This window comes from Aotus nancymaae, unplaced genomic scaffold, assembly GCF_030222135.1.
Source record: "Aotus nancymaae isolate 86718 unplaced genomic scaffold, 86718_ANA_hifiasm-v0.15.2.pri h1tg000029l, whole genome shotgun sequence".
In the NCBI taxonomy this organism is placed as follows: domain Eukaryota; kingdom Metazoa; phylum Chordata; class Mammalia; order Primates; family Aotidae; genus Aotus; species Aotus nancymaae.
The window spans coordinates 15,258,925-15,284,567 of NW_026988442.1; the positions used below are offsets into that span (position 1 = coordinate 15,258,925).

General features: G+C 45.8%; 1 protein-coding gene and 1 long non-coding RNA gene across 9 annotated transcripts in view; one reads left to right on the forward strand and one right to left on the reverse strand.

Moving 5' to 3' along the window:
• Positions 1–25,643, forward strand: part of CEP250 (centrosomal protein 250) — a 57,712-nt gene that overhangs the window by 13,661 nt on the left and 18,408 nt on the right. For 6 of the 7 annotated variants that reach the window (XM_012455110.2, XM_064382348.1, XM_012455108.3 and 3 more), the window contains 15 exons: positions 94–345; positions 2,672–2,768; positions 4,559–4,660; positions 5,181–5,339; positions 5,874–6,052; positions 6,345–6,527; positions 9,028–9,172; positions 9,981–10,127; positions 11,664–11,894; positions 13,013–13,206; positions 13,430–13,557; positions 13,762–13,931; positions 22,188–22,355; positions 22,748–22,882; positions 24,995–25,138. In XM_012455110.2, coding sequence (XP_012310533.2) covers positions 94–345; positions 2,672–2,768; positions 4,559–4,660; positions 5,181–5,339; positions 5,874–6,052; positions 6,345–6,527; positions 9,028–9,172; positions 9,981–10,127; positions 11,664–11,894; positions 13,013–13,206; positions 13,430–13,557; positions 13,762–13,931; positions 22,188–22,355; positions 22,748–22,882; positions 24,995–25,138 — 2,434 coding nt within the window. Of the gene's footprint in view, positions 1–93; positions 346–2,671; positions 2,769–4,558; positions 4,661–5,180; positions 5,340–5,873; positions 6,053–6,344; positions 6,528–9,027; positions 9,173–9,980; positions 10,128–11,663; positions 11,895–13,012; positions 13,207–13,429; positions 13,558–13,761; positions 13,932–22,187; positions 22,356–22,747; positions 22,883–24,994; positions 25,139–25,643 lie in introns of those variants that run through there. The other variant, XM_021665741.2, reaches the window with a different exon arrangement.
• LOC105719188 (uncharacterized) lies at positions 147–22,536 on the reverse strand. 2 transcript variants are annotated; one of them, XR_010344532.1, is made up of 4 exons: positions 22,391–22,536; positions 14,594–14,712; positions 11,790–11,885; positions 147–10,207 (listed from the first exon to the last, which is right to left on the reverse strand). It is a non-coding gene; the product is annotated as an uncharacterized LOC105719188 (long non-coding RNA). The 2 variants fall into 2 exon arrangements; XR_001107920.2 differs by lacking the exon at positions 14,594–14,712 and having other exon boundaries at positions 22,391–22,533.

Here is a 25,643-nt window from a genome sequence, read left to right on the forward strand (position 1 = left end):
CCAGCTTTGCTCCTCATGCTTCACTGGGCCTGATCACCACACTCCCTTCCCTGGTTCGTAGTGGAGTCTGCTGTTTTCCTTGCTTGTACTCAGAGATCTGACAGAGCTAAAGGCTGAGCACGTGAGGCTTTCAGGGTCCCTGTTGACCTGTTGTCTGCGCTTGACTGTGGGAGCACAGTCTCGGGAACCCGACGGATCTGGGAGAATGGATGGGCGGGAACCAGCCCAGCTGCTACTGCTACTAACCAAGACCCAGGAGCTGGAGAAGGTAGCCCATGAGAGGAGCCAGGAGTTAATACAGCTGAAGAGTCAAGGGGATCTGGAGAAGGCTGAACTGCAGGACCGGTGAGATGGCCTGGGGTCCCAGGAAGGGTTTGCTGAGAGAGAGCTGACTCCTTACAGGGTTAGGGACAGGGAGGGGAGATGCCAAGAACATTCCTACCATGGAGGAGAAGAAGATGTGCCTGAGGGAGTCTACTTTGAAACCTGATGCCACAGTTGGGGCTTGTACTGATCTCTGCCCTCAGCCTGTCTTTCAGCCCAGTTTCTCTCCTGTTGATTTATGGAGCTAGCTGTGACTCCATCCTCCATGAACACCAAACTACTTGCCATTCCCAGAACAGCCAAGCTCTTTCCTTTCCCTGACTTTGTACCTGCTGACTTTAGTCTGGAAAGCTTCCCTCCCTTCTCTCTCTGCCTTATCCTCTAAGGAGTAGTTCGAATATTACCTTTTTTTTTTTGAGACAGAGTCTCACTCTGTTGCCCAGGCTGAAGTGCAGTGACACTATCTCAACTACCCTACCTCTGCCTCCCGGGTTCAAGTGACTCTCCTGCCTCAGCTCCCAAGTAGCTGGGACTATTTACAGGCACATGCCACATCTGGCTAATTTTTTTGTTTTTAGTAGAGATAGGGTTTCACAGTGTTGGCCAGGCTGGTCTCAAACTCCTGACCTCAAGTAATCCACTTGCCTCAGCCTCCCAAAGTGCTGGGATTATAGGGGTGAGCCACCACAACTGGCCAAAATGTCACCTCTTCTATGAAGCCTTCTCTGACCTTAGTAGCCTGCTAAGTTATTGTGCTCTTGTAGTCTTTTGACTTCTTATTACAGCATTGATCTCACTGATGATTTAGTTTCCCCTACCTTCTCTTTTTTGGGTTAGGCTGTTTTAATTTTTGGATTATAATGAAGTAGGTTTTTTAAAATGATGATGTAGAAGGGCAGGGAAATGAGCAGAGAGCCCCAATGAATCTCAGGACAAAGTTCATATATGCCCATGACTAGGGTTGTGTCTTCACCTGTTGAAGATAACATACATAAAATGCAGGACTATTTTGTTTTGTTTTTGCTTTTGGAGGCACTGAGAAGCACAAAGAAAGAGACCACGTCTTAGTAAGTTTTGTGTTTCTAGTACTTTGTACTTCACCTGCCATATAGTAGATACTCAATACATTTTGTTTCTGTGCTTCTTGAGACAGAGGCTAGCTCTGTTGCCCAGGCTATAGTGCAGTAGTGCAAACACAGCTCACTGCAGTCTTGACCTCCTTGGCGCAAGCAGTTCTCCTGCTTCAGCCTCCAGAGTAGCTGGGACTACAGGCACACACCACTATGCCTGGCTGATTTTTTTTATTTTTTTTGTAGTGGTGGGGTCTTGCTATGTTTCCCAGGCCAGTCTGGAACTCCTGATCTTAAGCAGTCTTTCCACCTTGGCATCCCAAAGTTCTAAGATTACAGGTTTGAGCCACAGTGCCTGGCCAATAAATGTTTGTTGAGTGATGTAATACTTAAACAAATGACCATACAATGAGTTAAGATTCTTAGAGATGGTATAGGATAAAATTACTAAGACTTTCACTGAGGCAGGAGGTTCACTTGAGCCCAGGAGTTCAAGACCAGCCTGGGCAACACAGTGAGACCTTGTCTCTACTAAAAGTAAAAATAAAAATAAAAATAAATAGCCATGTGGTGGCATGCACCTATAGTCCTAGCTACTTGGGAAGCTGAGGCAGGAGGATTGCTTGAGAGTGAGCTATGACTGCACCACTGTACTCTAGCCTGGTCAACAGAGCAAGACCCTGTCTCAAAACAAAAATATTGAAAAAAAAATTTAAACTTTTAGATAGCATTCATTCAAGAAATATTTATTTAGCCACTCACATATTACCAAGCAGTAAGCTCCAAGATATAGTGTTAAGTGTTTGGTGATTTTGCTGGACCTTGAGTTTAATATCAAGAAGGTTGACCATAATCTTCCCCAAATTGCCCTTCCTTTTTCCCTATCAGAGTCAGAACCTCAGGCTGGAGGGACCTTGGGACTATCCCTTGTGGCAATTCCGATGTTCTTATTGGCTTCAGGGTGCTTGACTTCAAGATCAAGCAAGGCCTGGAAGGGCCTGGGCCAGGGCTTTCCTTCAGCTCTCGGGCCCCCAAACACGTGTTCCAGCCTTGAGATGTGGTAAATCCCTGCATGTGTCTGAGTGATTTTTTGCCTCCCCACTTCAAGGCTACAGCATCATGTGGTATTCAGGGAGTGCAGAGGGGCTGGGGGTGCTAAAGGATTTTAGGGTGGCCGCAGTTGGGAGTGTCTGGGGTTGGGGCTGGGGTGTGCTGCATTGGAGCTCTGTCCACATCCATGGGTTGTTCTGGTGACAGTGCTATGCTCTTCTCTTTAGGGTGACTGAGCTCTCTGCTCTGCTGACCCAGTCTGAGAAGCAAAATGAAGATTATGAAAAGATGGTAAAGGCTCTGAGAGAGACATTGGAGATCCTGGTACATGATCCTTTGTTCTGGAAGGGAGTAGGGCATGGGCTTGTAGGTTTCTTGTCCTATATGGGCAGATAGTGCAGGATACCAGTTAAATATTCCATGATGCAATCCTCTAAAGCTAAAAAATAAATTTTGGCTGAATCTGAAAATTAATTAACTCATTCATTTATTCATTGAATAAATGTTATTGACTGTATACTATCCCTACTGTATTCCTGGGGAAATTGCAATGGCATGCATATGCAATATGCCAGAGACTTGGCACATACATTCAGAGACACATTAGCAAATTAGTGAGTTACCAGGAAACGGATGTGTGGAGAGATTTAAAACCTTGTCACATGGGAAACAACTGAGGAGTATGGCAGTGTTTAGCCAGGAGAAGAAAGAGCCTGAAGCTTATTGAAGGCCCTTGAAGACATGCTAGCTGCCCTCACATATCTGAAGGACTGACACTGGGAAAAGAGAGTGTATGTATTTAATGTTTTCTAGGCCAAAACCAATGTCAATAGCTAGAAGTTATTAGGGGAGTAGATTCTGACTCACAGTTAGAGCTCTTCAATAGTTGAACAGCCTGTCTTGTGAAGGAGTAAGGTTTTGGTCACTGGCTTAACATCTGCCAGGGATGTTATCAAAGGGATTCTCTAAGGTTGGATGTTAGAACCCTCTGGCTTGATATCATGTTTCATCTCTGCAAGTTTTCAGATTCCTGATATTAGGTAGCTCCTGAACCCCTATTCATATACATACCCCTAGTCTTCTCATGCAAGCTGGTATCAATCAACAGGCATTGTAGCTTTCTGATTCCCCCCGACCCTTTTTTTTTTTTCTTTTCTTTTTTTTTTTTTTTCAGAAATTTGCCAATTCAGAATATCCATGGGGTTCAGATAATGTAAATAAATGAAGTGGGTTTAGTTGTAAGAATTCTGGTTTTCCAGTGCTGTTTTATTTAGTTTTCAGTACTGCAGGGAACACTTGAGCTCAGTATTAAGGAAGCCATGAGGAGTGATAGGGATTGTGAGACCTTGAAGAATAAATGTCTCATCTAGAGGAGGCATCCACTGTTCAACTTCAGTAAATCATTTCCATGTACGAATGAAGGCTGGGTGTGGCCCATTTATTAATATTTTGGGAGAAGCCAGAAATTTATATTTTTAATGTAAAATCTTTCCATTTATAAATGTTGATTCAAATTTTGTATAAGCCAAATAAAACATAATTGCAAGTCTAAGTCTTCAGGCCTTCACTAACACAAATCGGAGGGAAGAGAGGAACTCATGAGTCTTTAAGATTATGTCTTGCTTTGGGGCTAGAGGATTCTCTGGTTTAGCATTAGGTCTCAAGCATCCATTTACTGTTCAGAGACAACAGCCATCCCCCGTCTAATAATAGCTTACATTTATTGAACATTTGCCTTGTTCCAGACATTATGTTGAATAGCTTAAATGCATTTTTCATTTAAGCCTCAAAACAAGTAGTTACTGATAATTATTTCTATTTTAAAGAAGCCCAAAGAAATAGTTGCCTATGGTAACCAAGGTAGTAAGTGATAGAGCAGGAATTCTAATCTGTGAAGTCTAATTTGGAACTCATAATCACTTAATCTAAGCTTGTAATCACCACATCACATTGTCTTCAGACTCTTCGGATAACATATTAGCATTAACGTTTGGTCAGGGAAAAACTGGAGCTGATAGAATAGATGGAATGAGACTTTGGTTGTTTGGGGGCCTGGAATAATAAATTCACTTTTGATAGTTTGGCTCTGAGGCTCTATTCTGTTCCCTGGTCAGGAGACAAATCACACAGAGTTAATGGAACATGAAGCATCTCTCAGTAGGAATGCCCAAGAGGAGAAGTTGTCTTTACAGCAGGTGATCAAGGATATAACCCAGGTACTGGGAAGCCTCCTATTCATGGTAACCAGGTTATGCCTCCTCTCCCCAGGTCTCCATGTCCTTTCAGTCCTGCTTAGATTTCCAGTCTCTGAGGTTTGGGGGCTTAAAGTCTTGTGGGGGTGAGTTCTGTGTTTTCGAAGACCAGAACCCTAAGAGATAGCTATGCATTCATGTCTTAGCACTACCTGACAGGATAGGCCCTCTTTCCTGTTTCTATGGCAGTTCTCAGGGCAGAGGCTAGATTCTGGTCTTCACTATCTCAATAGTTTCATCTTTTATTTCTTCACTTGTTACCTCAGAGAGTGTTCTAGCCTTGTTGCTAGTACTAGACTTGGGTGACCAAAGGTGGAGAGTTGAAGTAACCAGACTTTTATGCTCTCAGATACTCCCCTCCTTCCCCCAAGGGAGAGGATCTGAAAAGGAAAACATCAGGTTTGTCCAGGCTACAGGGTTAAGTCCCTGTATAAACTCTAGGCTTTCGTCAGTAGGGTGTTGACCCTGCTGTATTGGGTTTCAGGTCATGGTGGAAGAAGGGGACAATATAGCCCAAGGCTCTGGTCATGAGAGCTCTTTGGAATTGGACTTTAGTATCTTCTCCCAGTTTGATTACCAGGATCCAGACAAGGCTCTTACTCTGGTGCGTTCAGTGCTGACTCAGAGACGCCAGGCTGTGCAGGTAAGAACCCTCAGCATTCTCCCTCAGTCACAGGGGTGTGTGTCTAAACTAATGTGTGCCCCAGATACCTCCCTAGCTTGGACTGTCCCTTTCACTTTGTTGACCAATCGTGAGGTGTTTTGTCAACATCCCAAAGTGAATCTGTCTGTGTCTGCTGAATTGTGCTTGTGAGTAGCAGGCACATCCATGCCAATGGCATGCTTCACTTTGTATACAGTCTTTGCATAACATGCAGAGATTGGGAACCAGAGCCCTGGGAGATTATTGGGCCAGTGTTCTCCAACTCTGAGGGTCCTAGGCACACTTACCACTCCCCCATGCCACTGTACACTTGGAGATGACAAACTCTAAGAATCTAGAGCCACAGAAGCCCAATGACCTCTGATGGTCTGTCTTCTTGAATAGTTGCATCTCCCTTCTCAGCTTACTCTTGTTGCACCAGCCCCCGAGCCCCTTCTCCAGCCCCATGTTCAGGGTTCTGACATCTTCTTTGCCCTTGCTCATCATCTGGTTTCTCTTGCTCTCCCTCCACAGGACCTAACACAGCAGCTTGCAGGCTGCCAAGAGGCTGTGAGCTTGTTGCAACAGCAGCATGATCAGTGGGAGGAAGAAGGCAAAGCCTTGAGACAGCGGCTGCAGAAGCTCACTGGGGAGCGGGACACTCTAGCAGGGCAGACTGTGGACCTCCAGGGAGAGGTGGACTCTCTTAGCAAGTGAGCAGATGGGCTGTTTATCCCACCCTCCCAGCCTGGTCTCAGTCCAGTCCTCATCCAGCCATTTACCCACTCCCATCAGGTTTTGGGGTGCTGATCCTGCTGTCCCTGAGACTCAGGGCTGTTTTGCTCTGTGTTCTACTTGTTTCTGCAGAACAAGCTTTTGGGGTTGGAGTCTAAAGGGAAGATGGGATCTTGAGACAAGCACCTTTCATTTGAACCTGTGATGTCTGCTTCCAGAAAGAAATTGAGGTCCCACGGTCTCTGTTCATCTCTGATTTCCTTCTTCCAGGGAGCGAGAGCTGCTGCAGAAGGCCAGGGAAGAGCTGCGGCAGCAGCTGGAGGTGCTAGAGCAGGAGGCATGGCGCCTGCGAAGGGCAAACGTGGAGCTTCAGCTGCAGGGGGACTCTGCCCAGGGCCAGAAGGAGGAGCAGCAGGAGGAGCTGCACCTGGCTGTGCGGGAGAGGGAGCGTCTGTAAGTGCAACCAGTCTCCACCTCTCTGGGGCCTGGTCTTCCTTCAATTCTACACCCGCTCCACCTAGTCTCCTCTCTTAGAAAGTAGAGTATGTAGAAGTCTGGCATGCAGTGGGTTCATATTAGCTTACTGCTTCTTTCTTTGCAGAAAGATGAATATGGGAAGTTCGTGGTTGGTTAAGTCTTTGCAGAGCACCCATATGGGATGAGACAGTGGGGGGAATACAGAAATGAATAAGACACAAGCCCTAATCTCAGGGAGCTTCCCAGAAGACAGACAACTAACTGTGACATGAGATCAGATGAAGTCTGAGTTAAATAGAGTTTCAGACTAAGTCCTTTGGGAGCACAGGAGTAACAGTTAATTATTGAGGACTAGGGAATGCTTTATGGAAGAGTGGGTAGACTTTGTGCTGGGCCTTGCCCTGTTTGGTTAGTAGAGAGTTGGGGAAGAGCTCAAGGAACAGATTAGCAAATAAAAGGAGGCAGGAAGGTTCATGGCATGTTCAGAGTAGGCTGGGGTGGCTAAAGGCTAAGACTTATACAGGGAAGTAGTGGGAAATGTGCTAGCTGGTCAAGAAAGGGAAATCCAGAATCAATGGCCCCAGCTAATCTGTAAATTCCCCTATATGATGTCACATAAAAAGCAAGGACTTTGAGCTGGGCAAAAGCTTGGTTTGAATTATGGCTCTGTCAGTTGGACAGATTATTTGTAAAATGATGATGATAATATTTACCTTGAAGGGTCGCTGGGAAAATTACAGCAATGTTCTGAAAAATGCCAAAATAAAACCTGGCATATGGTAGGTCTTTAATAAGTGGGAGCAGGAATGTATTTTCATCTTTGTTCTATTTCTCTCCTCTCCTATGCCCCAGTTCCTTGTATCTGGTAGGCATGAATAGTTGAAGCTTGAAGGGCTACCATAAGGGTCATGACTTGTGCTAAGAATGATCTCCCTATACCAGAGACAAGGGCAGACAATCCACAGAGATCATAATATGTTTTGTTTTGTTTTGTTTTGTTTTGAGACGGAATTTCGCTCTTGTTACCCAGCCTGGAGTGCAATGGCGCCATCTCGGCTCACCGCAACCTCCGCCTCCTGGGTTCAAGCAATTCTCCTGCCTCAGCCTCCTGAGTAGCTGGGACTACAGGCGCGTGCCACCATGCCCAGCTAATTTTTGTATTTTTAGCAGAGACGGGGTTTCACTATGTTGACCAGGATGGTCTCGATCTCTTGACCTCGTGATCCACCCGCCTCGGCCTCCAAAAGTGCTGGGATTATAGGTGTGAGCCACCACGCCCGGCCCATAATATGCTTTTAAATTTAATTTGTCTGACTTGATAATACATTTATATGATTCAAAAGTCAAAACTATTTTAAGGCTAGGCACATTGGCTCACACCTGTAATTCCGACCCCTTTGGAGGCCTTAGTGGGAGGATTGCTTGAGGCCAGGAGTTTGAGACCAGCCTGGGCAACATAGTGAGACGTCTGTCACCACAGAAACAACAAAAAAGCTGAATGTGGTGGCATGTGCCTATAGCCTTGGCAGGGTAGATAGGAGGATCGGCTGGGTGCGGTGGCTCACACCTTTAATCCCAGCACTTTGGGATGCCGAGGCATCCCATTATAGTGGCTCATTATAGACATGAGCCACTGTGCCCAGTCTAGGACTAGGTTTTTAATCCTGTTGGGTGAAATAATAGCAACAGGATTGGGCCCAGATCACGAGGTCAGGGGTTCAAGACCAGCTTGGCTAGCATGGTGAGACCCCATCTCTACTAAAAATACAAAAAATTAGCTGGGCGTGGTGGCACGCACCTGTAGTCCAAGCTACTTGGGAGGCTGAGGCAGGGGAATTGCTTGAACCTAGGAGGCTCACCACTGCACTCCAGCCTGGGTGACAGAGAAAGAGTCTGTCTCAAAAAAAAAAAAAAAAGAAAAAAAGAAAAGAGGCTGGGCACGATGGCTTACGCCTGTAATCCCAGCACGTTGGGAGGCCGAGGCAGGCAGATCACGAGGTCAGGAGTTCAAGACCAGACTGACCAACATGATGAAACCCCATCTCTATAAATAAAAATAAAAATAAAGAAAAGAGATGGGAGGATCACATGAGCCCCCAGGAGTTTGAGGCTTCAGTGAGTTTAGAAGATACACAGAGAAGTCTCACTCCCATTTGTGCTTTCTCCATCCCATGTCCCTTCCCTCTTTAGGCAGCCATTTTAGTTGACTTCTTGTTTATCTTGCCAGTGCTACTTCATGCAAATATAGGCATATATTCTTTCTTCCCCTGCTTTCTTGCATAAAAAATAGTGTATTATGTTTATACTGTTCTGCGCCTTGATTTTTTTCTCTCGATATGTCTTAGAAATCTTTCCTTGCCAGTTTTATAGACCTTCCTCATTCCGTTGCATAGCAAAGGTGATTACATTCCTGTTACCTTTGGGGTTATTGTCCATCCCTAAGAGTTCCTCTAGACCCCTCTCCTTCCCATCTTAGTCAGGAGACGCTGGTGGGCCTGGAAGCCAAACAGTCAGAATCACTCAGTGAACTGATCACTCTTCGGGAAGCGCTGGAGTCAAGTCGCCTGGAAGGGGAGTTACTGAGGCAAGAGCAAACGGAAGTGACCGCAGCGCTGGCTAGGGTGCGTGGCCTCCTCTCCTCACTTGCTGGGTGGGCAGCTTCAAAAGTGTATTCTCATGCAGCCTGCCTCATTCTTCACCTTCAAGCCAGGATCCCTCATCTTTCCTTAATCATTAGTCTACTTGTGGGTTCTCTCTTCCAACATACCCTCTATATTGAAATTAGAATGGGCTTTCTAAAGTATAAACCTGGTTATGTCTGTCTCTTAAAACCATTCAATGGCTTTCTAGCTCTGTGGTGCCACATTCAAAGCTTTTTGTCATGTGCCCTAAACTGTGTTTTAGCCTCTCTTTCTACTGTAAAACCCATCCTAATGCCTCATATCCTTTGCTCCTGCCACAGAGCAGTAATTGGATTCTCAGTTATTCCATGTTCTTTCATGACTCTAATACTTTGCGTATACTTTTCTTCCCTTTCCCTGCGCTACTTCTTTCCTCCTCCTTTATGCGCAAAGTGTTCCTCATCTCTCAATACCCAACTTAATTGTCAACTTCTCTACTAAGCATATTTGACTCTTCCAAACTATATTAATATTTTTTTTGAGTTCCCAGAGCACTTTGTGCTTACATTTTCTATGGCTTCATTACAACTGTAGTCATTTCTCTGTCCTTACATTGGTACCTCTATACTGTGAGCTTCTGTCTTACTCCTTAATGAATGATTGAAGGGAAAACTTGTTTAGAATGCAGGAGAGGAATGGAGTATTAACTCATCTCTATACCAAAAAAGCATCAGTGTTCGGAATGTGAACTGTTTACCGTTGCAGGAAAATTAGAAATAGGAAACTCTTTAACCCTCTTTGTTTTTAGGCAGAGCAGTCAATTGCAGAGCTGTCGAGTTCTGAAAACATCCTGAAGGCAGAGGTAGCTGATCTTCGGGCTGCAGCTCTCAAGCTCAGTGCCTTAAATGAGGCTTTGGCCTTAGATAAAGTTGGGCTGAACCAGCAGCTTCTCCAGGTGAGTAAAGATTTTCCTGGTTCCCAGGGAAGGGTTGGACCCTAACTGAGGACAAGACAGATCAGCTCCCAAATGTAGTTCTGAAATGAGCAAAAGGAACACTTACAGTGCAGAGGAGAGCAAAGGCTGTAAGGATTGGGTTTTAGACATTACAAATACTCCACTCCCACATCTTCAGCAGAACCATCTCTAGGCTTTAGGGTAAGTCACCAGGGTTGGAAAGGGGCCCATGTCCTCTGGAAGAAAGACTAGAATTTTGCTGGTTGTTTTTTTTTTTTCAGATGAATCTCCCTCTGTCGCCCAGACTGTGGTATGATCTTAGCTCACTGCAGTCTCTACCTTCTGGGTTCAAGCTTTTTTTTTTTTTTAAGATGGAGTCTCACTCCGTTGCCAGGCTGGAGTGCAGTGGCGTTATCTTGGCTCACTGCAACCTCCACCTCCTGAGTTGAAGCGATTCTCCTGCCTCAGCCTCCCGAGTAGCTGGGACTACCAGCATGTACCACCACACTCGGCTAATTTTGTATTTTAACTAGAGACAGAGTTTTACCATGTTGGTCAGGCTATTCTTGAACTTCTGACCTCAGGTGATTCGCCCACCTTGGCCTCCCACAGTGCTGGGATTATAGGCATGAGCCACCGTACCTGGCTGCCCCTGACTAATTTTTGCATTTTTAGTAGAGATGGGGTTTCACCATGTTGGCCAGGCTGGTCTCAAACTCCTGACCTCAGGTGATCCATCCACCTCAGCCTCCCAGAGCCCTGGAATTATAGACATGAGCCACCGTGCCCAGTCTAGGACTAGGTTTTTAATCCTGTTGGGTGAAATAATAGCAATCACCAGAAAAAAATCTGCTGAAGAGCCTAAGTCCCAAAGAATGTTTTCTATAGGTTACAGATTTAACCTATAATTTTAGCGAGGGAACCTCCTTGCAACCTCTGTTCCCTTAAGCCCCAGAAATGTTCTCTATTCCATTATTCTGAATTATCTGGGAGCAGGATTTTGCCTTTCATATCTCCATCTCCAGCATCCAGCCCATCTATTACCTGGATTATAGGCACTAGATCAAATAAATGGATTTCCCCCTACCTGGCCCTTTTTTTTTTTCCTGAGAGGGAGTTTCACGCTTGTTGCACAGGTTGGAGTGCAATGGCTCAATCTCAGCTCACCACAACCTCTGCCTCCTGGGTTCAAGCGATTCTCCTGCCTCAGCCTCCCGAGTAGCTGGGATTACAAGCATGCACCACCATGCCTGGCTGATTTTTTGTATTTTTAGTAGAGACAGGGTTTCTCCATGTTGGCCAGGCTGGTCTCAAACTCCCAACCTCAGGTGATCGGCCCCCCTCAGCCTCCCACAGTGCTGGGATTACAGGCGTGAGCCACCGCGCCCAGCAGATGCTCCCCCCTCTGATAAACACTCCTTTGTTGATCTTCGGAGAATAGATTCATATCTCACTTGGATTTCAGTCTTAGCATTTAATTCCTAAACTAACCATTTGTCTTTGATGCCTGTTCTCCTTTCCCTTTTTGGCCAATAGTTAGAGGAGAAGAACCAGTCTGTGTGCAGCAGAATGGAGGCCACAGAGCATGCAAGAAATGCTTTGCAGGTGGACCTGGCGGAGGCAGAGAGGATCAGGGAAGTCCTCTGGGGAAAGAACACTCACCTGGAGGCTCAGTTGCAGAAAGTGGAGGAGGCTGGAGCTGAGCTGCAGGCAGATCTCAGAGGTATCCAAGAAGAGAAGGAAGAAATTCAAAGGAAGCTAAGTGAGGTGAGAAGACAAAATGGACACCATCATTAAGGTGTAATACATGCTCATTTAAAAAAATTAAAACACTACAGAAATTATCTGGAAAGTAAAAAAGTCTTACTTCCTAGAAATGACCAGTGTTACTAGTTTGCAGTATATCTTACCATTTTAAAAAAGAATGCCTATAAGAATTCTTCACTGAAGCCGGGTGCTGTGGCTCATGCCTATAATCCCAGCACTTTGGGAGGCAGAGGGGGGCAGATCACGAGGTCAGGAGTTTGAGACCAGCCTGACCAACATGATGAAATCCCATCTCTACTAAAAATTTAAAAATTAGCCAGGCGTAGTGGCACACACCTGTAATCCCAGCTACTCAGGAGGCTGAGGCAGGAGAATCGCTTGAACCCAGGAGCCAGAGGTTGCAGTGAACCAAGATCATGCCACTGGACCCCAGCCTGGGCAAGAGAGCAAGACTCCATCTCAAAAAAAAAAAGCTCTTCACTGATTCCCCACTACTTCACACCACCCAGTTTGAATTAGAAGCTTCTCCTTATACTCTGATAGCACCTCATGCTTATTTCAGCCGCTACATTCCTCATGCTGTAATTATCTCTTTATATGTCTCCACCTTTAGACCAAAAGCTCCTTGAAGGCAAAGCTATATCTTATTTGTTTTTATTCTTCCAGCTTTTAGCATACTGCCTACCACATAACAGGGACTGAGTAAATTTTTTTCCTGATCCAATAAATGACCTGGCTCAAAGATCATCTTTCTCCTCTACAAAACCTCCCATTGTCCTAATAATTGTATGGACTCTCGCTTCAGAGTCCCTTTCTCCGGATACTGATCACTTTCTTCCTGGTATTATGTGTGCATCTTCTCAGGACTAAAACGTCCTGAGGAGCAGGTCTCCTGCTGTCCCTAGCACAGGGTCTTGTTCACCAGAGAGCATTCTTCCTGGGCTGGGGGCTCTGTGGGCTGATCAGGGAAATAGATAAATGCCACATGGGGTGAGTAATGCTCTGGGCCACAGAGCTAGGTCCAAAGTCTCTGAAGAGCCAGTGGCCCTAACCTGGCTGTAGTGGCCCCAGGGGGAATCCTGCCTCTGCTCCGTGTCTCACCACATTCTTCCCCTCAGTCATGTCACCAGCAGGAGGCAGCCATGGCTCAGCTGGAGCAGCTGCATCAGGAGGCAAAACGACAGGAAGAAGTGCTTGCCAGGGCAGTCCAGGAGAAGGAGGCCCTAGTACGCGAGAAGGCAGCTCTAGAGGTGCGGCTGCAGGCAATGGAGCGCGACCGGCAGGACCTCGCTGAACAACTACAGGGGCTCAGGTAGGGCCTAGACTCAGTTCAGCCAAGCGCAGAGAGAGCTTTGCAAGGCAAAGGCAGTGAAGCTAAGCTCCCTGCCGTGAGTATGTAGGTCCTAAATTGATTATGAATTTATAATTGCCCCCCTAACTTCTCCAGGTAGCCAGTAAGTACTTAGAACCCAACCCCTCTTGAAGGGTAAGGTCCTTGATGGGTAAGAACCTCTTCTGATTCCTGAACCTCACAGCTCAGCCAAAGAGCTACTGGAGAGCAGTCTGTTTGAAGCCCAACAACAAAATTCTGTGATAGAGGTCACCAAGGGGCAGCTGGAGGTCCAGATTCAAACTGTCACTCAAGCCAAGGAAGTAATACAAGGTGAGAACCCAACTAGGGTGGGGTGTGCTCCATTCCATGGAGATATTGAAAGCTAGGAAGACGGTGGGAGGCTATTACACGTCTTTCCCCAGCAGGGTGCAGGGCCTCTGAGATGGGAGTTGCTCGTGAGGTCAGGGGAGAGGGAGAATTTTATTAGATAAAAGGAGCGGGGGCAGAGGCCTGATCCTGTCCCTGGCATGTTAGGGGAAGTGAGGTGCCTGAAGCTAGAACTGGACACTGAACGGAGCCGGGCAGAGCAGGAGCGGGATGCTGCAGCCAGACAGCTGGCCTGGGCTGAGCAAGAGGGGAAGACTGCCCTGGAGCAGCAGATGGCCGCCCATGAGAAGGAGGTAAACCGGCTTCAGGAGAAATGGGTAAGTGATCGATGTGGCAGGGGATGGCCTCCCTTTCATGAGTGCTCCACCTGCTGCCTCTTGGTCCAGTTATTGCTGCTCATACAAGTGAAATTTGGTCACCAAGGTGTCAAATCCAGCTTCCTGCTATTAAAGGAGTTAATATATGAAAAGCACTAAGAGTGCTTCCTGGCATATAGTGGACTCTCTATTTGTGTTAGCCATTATTATTGTTGTTGTGTTGGTGTGTACAGAGAGTTGAGAGTGGACCCTGGGATTTAAGATTATTAAACTGGCAGAGAAATATCTTGGATTCATTCTTGTACAGTTCAGAACTGTGTTTTGTCTTTTAATTATATAATTTATTCCATTTGCTTTTATTGTGATTTTAGGTGTATTTGGATTTATTTGTGCCATCTTATGTTATTTCTCATGCCTTTTTATATCTTTTAGGGAGGGGAAATCACCTTTCTTAACTTCTTTTCGAGGATTAAGTTGGGTGATTAAGTTGTATTCTTTTCTCACCTCTTTTTTCTCTCTACAACTTTTGATGATACGTACTTTATTTTAAAAATTCTGTTAGTGGTTACCTGTAGTATTTTAAAGCATATACTTAATAAAATCTCAAGGTTCAGTAGTTTTACCCTTTTCCTAAATGATACAAGGGTCTTAGAACATCTTACCTGGCCCAGGTGCAGTGGCTCACACCTGTAATCTCAGCACTTTGGGAGGCTGAGGTAGGCAGATTGCTTGAGCCCAGGAGTTTTAGACCAACCTGGACAATATGGCAAAACCCTGTTTTCTACAAAAAAAATTTAAAAATTAGCCACACATGGTGGTACACACTGTAGTCCCAGCTACTTGGGATGCTGAAATGGGAGGATAACTTAAGCCCAAGAGGTTGAGGCTGTGGTAAGCTGCGCATCACTGCACTCCAGCCTGAGCGACAGAGTGAGACCTTGTCTCAAAAAAAAAGAACGTTTTACCTGATTCACTCCTCCCTGATTTATGTGCTGTTTTGATCAGTGTGTTCAGTTCTAAGTAGTTTAACATAACAAATTTGATTTTTTATTGTTTTATACAGTCAATATTTGATCAGATACAATGATGAGCTCATGTTCTTTGGAAATTTTCCTTTTTATATTTTTTTCTTTCCCCCAACGACCTTTGTTCTGAGGAGGTTTTTCTGTGGGAATCTTTTTAGGCCTTAGGCAAAGGAGTTTTTCCTCCAAGGATTTGCTTGTGCTTCTGTTAGGAAGCTGGAGGACTAGCATCCCAGGACCACTTTAAAGTAAATTTTCTGTTTAAAGTGTTTTGACCCACAGTCAAGCCCATAACCCATGTGCAGCTCAGCTTGTGGTTATGAATTCTCAGAGGAGATTTTTTTCCTATCCTGTATTAAAGTTGAGATAAGCACATTTCCTTGATAATTTCCTCCTGTATAGTTTATTTTGTTTTGTCTCCTCTCCACATCCCTCCACTTTCTCTGTTTCTCCCTTCCTCCCCATCTCCTTCTTTTTGCTTTTTCCCCCTTGAGCCAAGGTCACTATAGCCCAGGGTTAGGCAGTTTTTTTCCTTTTAGAGTTGGAATATCACTATGTTTTCCAAGCTGGTCTTGAACTCCTGGGCTCAAAGGAGCCTCTTGCCTCAGACTCCTGAGTAGCTAGGACCACAGGCACAGTCTACCATGTTTGGCTTTTTGTTAAGGACTATATGCTAGGTTTTGCAGACCATATGGTCTCTGTCACAATTATTTAACTTTGCAGTTGTAGTGCAAAAGCAGCCATGTATAAACAAATGAGCATAACTGTGCTCAAATAAAACTTTGTATATGGATACTGAAATGTGAATTCCATATAATTTTCACAAGTTACAAAACATTATTGTTTTTTTTTGTTTGTTTGTTTGTTTTTAAGATGGAGTTTTGCTCTTGTTGCCCAGGCTGGAGTACAGTGGTGCGATCTCGGCTCATGGCAACCTCCGCCTCCCAGGTTCAAGCCATTCTCCTGCCTCAACCTCCCAAGTAGATGGGATTATAGGCATGCACCACCACGCTTAGCTAATTTTGTATTTTTAGTAGAGACGGGGTTTCTCCGTGTTAGTCAGGCTGGTCTCAAACTCCCGACCTCAGGTGATCCGCCCACCTCAGCCTTCCAAAGTGCTGGGATTACAGGCGTGAACCACCACGCCTGGCACATTTTTGTTTTCAACCATTAAAAATCTAAACGTGGGCTGGGCACAGTGGCTCATGTCTGTAATCCTAGCACTTTGGGAGGCCAAGGTGGGCAGATCACAAGGTCAGGAGTTTGAGACCAGCCTAGCCAGCATGGTGAAATCCTGTCTCTACTAAAAAGACAAAAAATTAGCTGGACATGGTGGTGGGCACCTGTAAACCCAGCTACTTGTGAGGCTGAGGCAGGAGAATTGCTTGAACCCGGGAGGTGGAGGTTGCAGTGAGCCAAGATCGGGTCATTGCACTCCAACCTGGGCAACAAGAGTGAAATTCCATCTCAAAAAAACACACTGTAAAGGTTTGCAAACTGTAAAGGTGCAGTGGCTCATGCCTGTAATCCCACCACTTTGGGAGGCTGAGGCAGGAGGATTGCTTGAGACTAACCTGGGCAACATAGCAAGACCCTGTCTCTTTAAGAAAAAAAAAAGTAGCCTGGCACAGTGGCTCATGCCTGTAATCCCAGCACTTTGGGAGGCCAAGGTGGGTGGATCACAAACTCAGGAGATTGAGACCATCCTGGCTAACATGGTGGAACTCTGTCTCTACTAAAAATACAAAAAAAATAGCCAGGCATGGTGGCACAAGCCTGTAGTCCCAGCTACTCAGGAGGCTGAGGCAGGAGAATTGCTTGAACCTGGGAGGCGGAGGTTGCAGTGAGCCGAGATCACACCACTGCACTCCAGCCTGGATGACAGAGCAAGACTCTGTCTCAAAAAAAAAAAAAGTAGCCAGGCACGGTGGTTTATACCTGTAATCCCAGTACTTTGGGAGGCTGAGGTGGGCAGATCACAAGGTCAGGAGTTCAATACCAGCCTGGCCAACATGGTGAAACCACATCTCTACTAAAAATATAAAAATTAGCTGGGCATGGTGGCGGGCACCTGTAGTCTCAGCTACTTGGGAAGCTGAGGCAGGAGAATTGCTTGAACACGGGAGGCAAAGGTTGCAGTGAGCCAAGATCGTGCCACTTCACTCCAGCCTAGGACAGAGTGAGACTCCATCTCAAAAAAGGAAAACAAAACAAAAAAAAGAACAAAAGAACAGCTAGCACGTTTTTGTGCCAGGCGCTGTGGCTCAAGCCTGTAATCCCAGCACTTTGGGAGGCCAAGGCTGATGGATCATGAAGTCAGGAGTTTGAGACCAGGCTGGCCAACATAGAGAAACCCCGTTTCTACTTAAAATACAAAAATTAGCCAGACATTGTGGTGTGCCCATGTAGTCCCAGCTATTCGGGAGGCTGAGGCAGGAGAATTGCTTGAATCCAGGAGGCAGAGGTTGTGGTGAGCCGAGATTATGCCACTGCACCCCAGCCTGGGCAACAGAGCGAGACTCCGCCTAAAAAAAAAAAAAAAAGTAAAGGCCAGGCATGGTGGTTCATGCCTGTAATCCCAGCACTTTGGGAGGCCAAGGTGGGTGGATCATCTGAGGTCAGGAAGAATCACCTGAAGTCTACTAAGAATATAAGAAAATTAGCCAAGTATGGCAGAGCATGCCTATAGTCCCAGCCACTTGAGAGGCTGAGGCAGGAGAATCACTTGAACCTGGGAGGCAGAGGTTGCAGTGAGCTGAGATCATGCCATTGCCCTCTAGCCTAGGCAACAGAACAAGACTCCATCTTAAAAAGAAAAGAGTAATGATATTGGACATTTATTAAGCACTTCTCCATGCCAAGCACCATGCCGAATGCTTTATTCACACAATAAAGGTGAATAAATGCATAGAGAAGTCACTCAGGGCCGGGCATGGTGGCTCACACCTATAATCCTAAGAATTTGGGAGGCCAAGGCAGGAGGATTGCTAGAGGCTGGGAGTTCGAGACCAGCATGGGCAATGTAGCAAGCTCCCTATCTCTAAATAAATAAAATATAAAAGGAGAAGTCAGGATTATATGGCCAATAAGGGGTAGAAAAGGGATTCAGGGCCCAAACTGCTAACCAGTTCTGCTTTGTCCACTTCTGTAATGGTTGGTTAGCTGCTGTTGTATCATCACTTGGCTGCCCATTTATTTTAGATAGATCTAGTTATTAGGAGATTCATGTTGAACTAAAATCTATTACCAGGAACAAGTGAGCCTTAGATTTGCTTGAAATGCCTCACCAACATGGTTGCTTTCCTCTAGGCGTGTTACAATTTACTCATGTCCCAGTGTGAAGGTGGCACTTTGAACTGGGTAGAATATTCTATCCATGGTCATACCAACAATTCTGGACTGTTACTTCCTTGACATCACAGAATTAGCTCTTCTTGTAGCTATAACACACTTATAACTCACATAGAGCAAATAGGTCAGTTTTTTTTTTAACACTTGGCAACTACTATTAAAATTCATCTTTTTTGGCTGGGCGCAGTGGCTCACGCCTGTAATCCCAGCACTTTGGGAGGTCAAGGTGGGTGGATCACCTGAGATTGGGAGTTTGAGACCAGCCTGACCAACATGGAGAAACCCCATCTCTACTGAAAATACAAAAATTAGCCAGGCGTGGTGGCACATGCCTGTAATCCCAGTTACTCAGGAAGTTGAGGCAGGAGAATCTCTTAAACCCTGAGGCAGGGGGTGTGGTGAGCCAAGATTGCACCATTGCACTCCAGCCTGGGCAACAAGTATGAAATTCTGTCTCAAAAAATAATAATAATAATAAAAAAATAAAATTCATCCTTTTTATGTTTTCGCAGTTGGCTTTGGCTTTTTGAACCAGAGGGTTAAATGACTATCCTATAACTGGGACATTACACATTGCTGAGTTTTGTAAAGAAGAACAAAGGAAGACCTCTCTTTTTCTTTTTATTATTATTATTATTATTTCTTTTGCAACAGGGTCTCGCTCCATTGCCCAGGCTGGATGCGGTGGCGTGATCAGGGCTCACTGCAACCTCGCCCTCCTGGACTCAAGTGATCCTCTTACCTCAGTCTCCCAAGTAGCTGGGACCATAGGAATGAACTACCACACTCGACTGATTTTTGCATTTTTTGTAGATAAGAGGTTTCATCATGTTTCCCAGGCTTGTCTCAAATTCTTGGGCTCAAGTGATCAGCCTACCTCGGCCTTGCAAAGTGATGGGATAATATGTGTGAACCACCATGTCGGTGAAACCTTCCCAGACAATACAATTGACAGCCAGACTACTGTCAATTGTATTGTCTGGGAAGTCTTCACCAAGGAAGTGTCAGTTTAGATGTGAGGAATGATGGTATAGGGGTGGAGAGGGATTTCCAGGTAGAAGGAAACATGAGTAAAGGCTTTAAGTTATGAACATGTTTGCCGGGCATGGTGGCTCACACCTGTAATCCTAGCACGTTGGGAGGCCGAGGCAGGCGGATCACTTGAGGTCAGGGGTTCAAAATCAGCCTGGCCAACGTGGTGAAACCCTATCTCTACTAAAAATACAAAAAAAAAATAGCCAGGCTTGGTGGCAGGTGCCTTATAATCCTACCAACTTGGGAGGCTGGCTAGAACCCATGAGGCAGAGGTTGCATTGAGCTGAGATTGCGCCATTGCGCTCCAGCCTGGGCAACAGAGCGAGAGTCCATCTCAAAAAACAAAGAAAGTGCTTAGTGTGCTCAAGGACCCGCAAAGAGGCAAGTGTGTGTAGCCGGGGTGTAGTAAATGAGGGGGAAAGCTGCACAGGATGACACTGGGAAAGCCGAAACAGAGATATTCCCATTACATGAATAAGCAACTACAAATTTACAGGAATTTTAAAGGAAAAGTACAGTGTATGCTAATATGATGATGCTAGCTGTTATGTATGGCCCACTTTCTGTGTGCTAAGCACATTTAAAATGATTCACACAACTTATATCCATCCTCAATACAACCTGAAGAGAATGACACTATCCCCATTTTAATAGATGAAGAAACTGAGGCACAGAGATGTTTAGAACAATTTTTTTTTTTTTGAGACAGAGTCTCACTCTGTCTCGGCTCACTGCAACCTCCACCTCTCATGTTCAAGTGATCCTCCTGCCTCAGCCTCCTGAGTAGCTGGGATTACAGGCATGTGCCACCATGCCCGGCTAATGTTTGTATTTTTAGTAGAGACGGGGTTTCACCATGTTGGTCAGGCTGGTCTAGAACTCCTGACCTCGTGACCCACCCGCCTCAGCCTCCCAAAGTGCTGGGATTACAGGCGTGAGCCACCATGCCTGGTGCAATGTTTAGAAATTCAGTGCTAGTAGTGGTAGATTAAAGATTTTCACCCAGGCAGCCCAACTTCAGAGCCCTTCGCCTCTATCCTGGGCACCTAATAGAGGGTCCTGAACTAGTCAGAGAGCTTGGGAAAGGTTTTGGTTCCTGGATGGCCTCTAAGACAAACAGCACCCCTATCCTAATGCTCTTATATAATACAGGGAGACATCCTCACTGGGCCAGGCCTGATTTTTCAGGGGCTAACTCTGCAACTCTGAGTGGAGGAAAGTAGGTAGCAGATAGCCAGAGTTGGCCACCTCAGTTCATTGTTACAACTGTCAACCACAATGTGGCTGCTTTAAAGTTAATGGATAGGGAGCTGTGTGTGGTGGCCCCTGTGGTCTCAGCTACTCAGGAGGCTGAGGCAGGAGGATCACTTGAGCCCAAGAGTTCAAGTCCAGTCTGGCCAACATAGTGAGACCCCATCTCTGAAAATAAAAATACCAGGCCAGGCATGGTGGCTCATGCCTGTAATTCTAGCACTTTGGGAGGCTGAGGTGGATGGGTCACAAGGTCATAAGTTCAAGACCAGTCTGGCTAACATAGTGAAACCCTGTCTCTACTAAAAATACAAAAAATTAGCCCGGTGTGGTGATATGCGCCTGTTATCCCAGCAACTCAGGAGGTTGAGGCAGGAGAATCACATGAACCCAGGAAGTGAAGGTTGCAGTGGGCCGAGATCGTGCCACTGCACTCCAGCCCAGGCAAGACTGTGAGACTCGTCTCAAAAAAATAAAAATAAAAGATAACAGATATGGAGCTGTGTGTGGTGGCCCCTGTGGTCTCAGCTACTCAGGAATCTGAGGCAGGAGGATCACTTGAGCCCAGGAGTTCAAGTCCAGCCTGGCCAACATAGTGAGACCCCATCTCTAAAAATAAAATGCCAATCCAAGCATGGTGGCTCATGCCTGTAATCCCAGGCACTTTGGGAGGCCGAGGCAGGTGGATCACTTGAGGTCAGGAGTTCATCACCAGCCTGGCCAACATGGTGAAACCCCATTTCTACTAAAAACATAAAAATTAGCCGGGCATAGTGAGGGGCACCTGTAGTCCCAATTACACATGAGCAGAGGTTGCAATGAGTGGAGACCACACCACTGGGTGACAGAGCAAGGCTCCATCTCCGAAAAAAAAATAATAATAATAAGGCTGGACATGGTGGCTCACACCTATAATCCCTGCATGTTGGGAGGGTGAGACAGGCAGATCACCAGGTCAGGAGATCGAGACCAGACTGGCCAACATGGTGAAACCCTATCTCTACTAAAAATACAAAAATTAACTGGGTGTGGTGGTGCATGCCTGTAGTCCCAGCTACTCAGGAGGCTAAGGCAGGAGAATCGCTTGAACCCAGGAGTGGGAGGTTGCAGTGAGCTCAGATCGTGCCATTGCATTCCAGCATGGACAACAAGAGCAAAACTCCATCTCAAAAAAAAAAAAAAAAAAGAAAAGAAAAGAAAAAAAGAAAGGGTGTGTAGGAGACAAAACTTCTAAGTTTGCATGTTTAGAAAAGACATTATTCAGCTTGCAGGAGGTAGAACTGTGTTCAAAAAAAAAAGAAAGAAAAAATACATTAAAACCCAGATATCTGTAGCATATATAAGGGACAATTGCAGTTTGGAAGGTATTTTCACATATATCATTTGATTTTTTAAAATTAATCTCATTTGCTTATCATAAAAATTGATAGGATAGATAAAGCAGGGATTATTAGCTTCACTTTACAGATGAAGAAACAGGCTTAGAAAAGTATCAAGGTAACCCAGTTAGTGAGTAGTATAGAGACTTATTACTCCAATTCTCCTGCCTCCCCTCCTTACCCATTTGGTTCTAATGGTGTTTCTTTCATGTGGCCAGGAGAAGGAGCGCTCCTGGCACCAGCAGGAGCTGGCAAAGGCCCTGGAGAGCTTAGAGAGGGAAAAAATGGAGTTGAAAATGAGACTGAAGGAGCAGCAGACAGAAATGAAAGCCATCCGGGCCCAGAGGGAAGAAGAACGGACACAGGCAGAGAGTGCCCTATGCCAGGTGGGAGCTGCCCGTCCAATCAGTGATCTCCTTACCTTTGACCACTTCCTTTTCCACTCTCAAGAATAGTGCTGCAGAGGAGCTTCCAGAAGAGATCGTAGCTACCCACTTTGCTACCAGTGAGCAGGGTGGTCTTCCCCATTAGCTGCAGTTCTGGCAATATGTCACATTTCCTGAGGGAGGGCTCACATATACCACATCCTGTCAGCTTGTAAACCAGTGGTAATCTTTGCACTTCCTTGTTCTGAACCCATGGGCTCAGACCTTCCTTTGCCCTCAGCCCCCACTCATTTGGTAGAAGAGCCCTAGAGCAGCTGGGATGTGCTTGTGGCCTTGTTGGTGAGCATGGTAACCCTGAGCCCACAAGTCCTTACCCCTCTACCCCTCCACAGATGCAGCTGGAAACAGAGAAGGAGAGAATGTCCCTTCTGGAGACACTGCTGCAGACCCAGAAGGAGCTGGCAGATGCCAGCCAACAACTGGAACGGCTGAGGCAGGACATGAAGGTCCAGAAGTTAAAGGAGCAGGTATGACGGGTGGTCTCGGGAGTAGGGGAGAAAGGGGCACTCATTTACTCATTCAACCATGAAGAGTTCTTGGGCACTTCTTATGTACCAGGCCCTGTGCTAGGTGCTGACACATGACAAGTACATAAAGGTATGGCACAGGCTAGGTGCAGTAGGTCACACCTGTAATCCTAGCACTTTGAGAGGCTAAGGCGGGTAGATCACCTAAGATCAGGAGTTCAAGACCAGCCTGGTGAAACTAGAGATGGTGAAACCCCATCTCTACTAAAACTACAAAAATTAACCGGGTATGGTGGCGGATGCCTGTAATCCCAGCACTTTGGGAGGCCCAGGTGGGCAGATCACCTGAGGTCGGGAGTTCAAGACCAGCCTGACCAACATGAAGAAATCCTGTCTCTACTAAAAATACAAAAAAAATTAGCTGGACATGGTGGTGCATGCCTGTAATCCCAGCTACTTGGGAGGCTGAGGCAGGAGAATCACTTGAACCCAGGAGGCGGAGGTTGCAGTGAGCCAAGATCACACCATTACACTCCATCCTGGGCAACGAGCGAAATGCTGACTCAAAAAAAAAAAAAAAGGTGTGACACAGCAGTCAGCACGACACACATTGCCCCTGCCCTCAAGGGACTTACATTCCTGTGGCAGAGTTGGATGACAAATGAGCAGACACAAAGTAAATGAGATTATTAGAGTTTGTAATAAGTGCTATAAAGGAAATAGAGTGATACACTGAGAAAAGGAGCTCACTTTGAACTTAGTGTCAGGGAAGGCCTCACTGAGAAAGTAACATTTGAGCTGAAACTTGAAGGTTAAAAAAGAAACCAACTCCATGATACAACATAGGCGAACCTTGAAAACATTTGGCTAAGTGGAAGAGCCGGTCAAAAGAGGCCATATATTATATGTTATTTGATTCCATTTATATGAAGCACCAAGAATAGGCAATGCTATAGAGGCAGAAAGCAGATTTATGGTGGGGAGTGGGGTGGGGAATGGGGAGTGACTGAATGGGTACGGGGTTTATTTTGGGATTGATGGAAATGTTCTAAAATTGAATGCAACAATAGTTGCACAACTTTGTGAATATCCTAAAACCCACTACCTTGTATACTTTAAATGAGTGAATTTTATGGTATGTGAATTATATCTCAAAGCCATTAAAAAAAAAAAAAAAAGAAATGTCTGTCATTAGAATAACACTTTAGTCAGAGGAAACAGCTGCTGCAAGGGCCCTGACACAGAAAAGGGCTTGGGAAGTTCAAGGACAAAAAAGAGGCAGCGTGGCTCCAGCTTGATAAACTCAGGAGGAGTGGAGCGGTAGCCAGAAGCCCTTTGTCAGCCATTGCAGGAGCTTGGATTTTGTTCTAAGGGCAATGGGAAACTGTTGGGTGGTATGTATGGTATGTATGTATGTATGTATTTGAGACTGAGTCTCGCTCTATCACCCAGGCTGGAGTGCAGCGGTGCCATTTCAGCTCACTGCAACCTCCACCTTCCAGGTTCAAGCAGTTCTTGTGCCTCAGCCTCCCAATTAGCTGGGATTAGAGGTGCCTGCCACCATGCCTGGCTAATTTTTGTGTTTTTAGTAGGAAGGGGTTTCACCATGTTGGCCAGGCTGATCATGAACTCCTGACCTCAAGTGATCCACCCACTTCGATCTCCCCAAGTTCTGGGATTACAGGTGTGAGCCACTGTGCCTGGCCAGTTGGGTGGTATTTTAAAACCAGGAGTAGGATATGATTTATTTTTATATACATACACACATGCATATACATATATGTATTTTTAAATACTTTAGCTGCTGAGTAGAGAATAGTGTGTGTGTTTTTAGGGGATCATGGCATCAAGTGCAAGTAGGGATACGGTTAGGAGACTGTTGCTGTGGTCTGGGTGAGAGACTATTACCAACTCATGGACCCTGACCAAGAAATCTGGGTGACCCAGTACACTTTGTGAGGGAGAAGAGGGACTATGAAGTAAGAAGGTGGGGTGGAAACAATGTGAATTGCTGGCTCCTGCTTCAGCTTTTGCCACCCCACCAAAAAAAAAAAAAAAAGAGTATTTATACAACACAGTTCCTCTATTCACTGATGTCTTATCCCTGTGCAGGAGACCATTGGGATGCTACAGACCCAGCTCCAGGAGGTTCAGCGAGAGCTGAAGGAGGCAGCCCAGCAGCACAGAGATGACCTTGCTGCCCTCCAAGAAGAGAGCAGCTCCCTGCTGCAGGATAAAATGGACCTGCAGAAACAGGTCTCCTCCACCTCCCCACCCAGTCCCATTGTCCTTCCCCAACACAGCCAGGCTTTCCCACTTCCTCCTGAAGGACAGGGAGAACCTTGGCCCTGCTGCCTGGTTTGGGAGGTAGATGGGTGGGCCACGGTATTGACTGGAAAATTAGAGGGTGCTCAGAGTTGAGCGTGTGCCTCTCAGAGCCCTGGGATAGTAATCTCTTTCTCTGTAATGGTCGCAGAGCTTCTATTTTCCCCAGCAGTCTCAGTTTCAGTTGTTCTTTCTGACCTTGCTATAAACCTAATATTTTTACATACTAGGTTGCAAAGTGATACTCTTTTCATTTTTAAAAAAGCAATCATAATACATTTTTTGCCTTTGAGCATAGTTATAGTCAGCCTTTTTTGGTTTTTTTTTGTTTTTTTGGTAGGGGAAACAGGGTCTGACTATGTCACCCAGGCTGAAGTGCTGCAGATCACAGCTTACTGCGGTCTCGACTTCCCAAGCTCAAGTGATTCTCCCACTT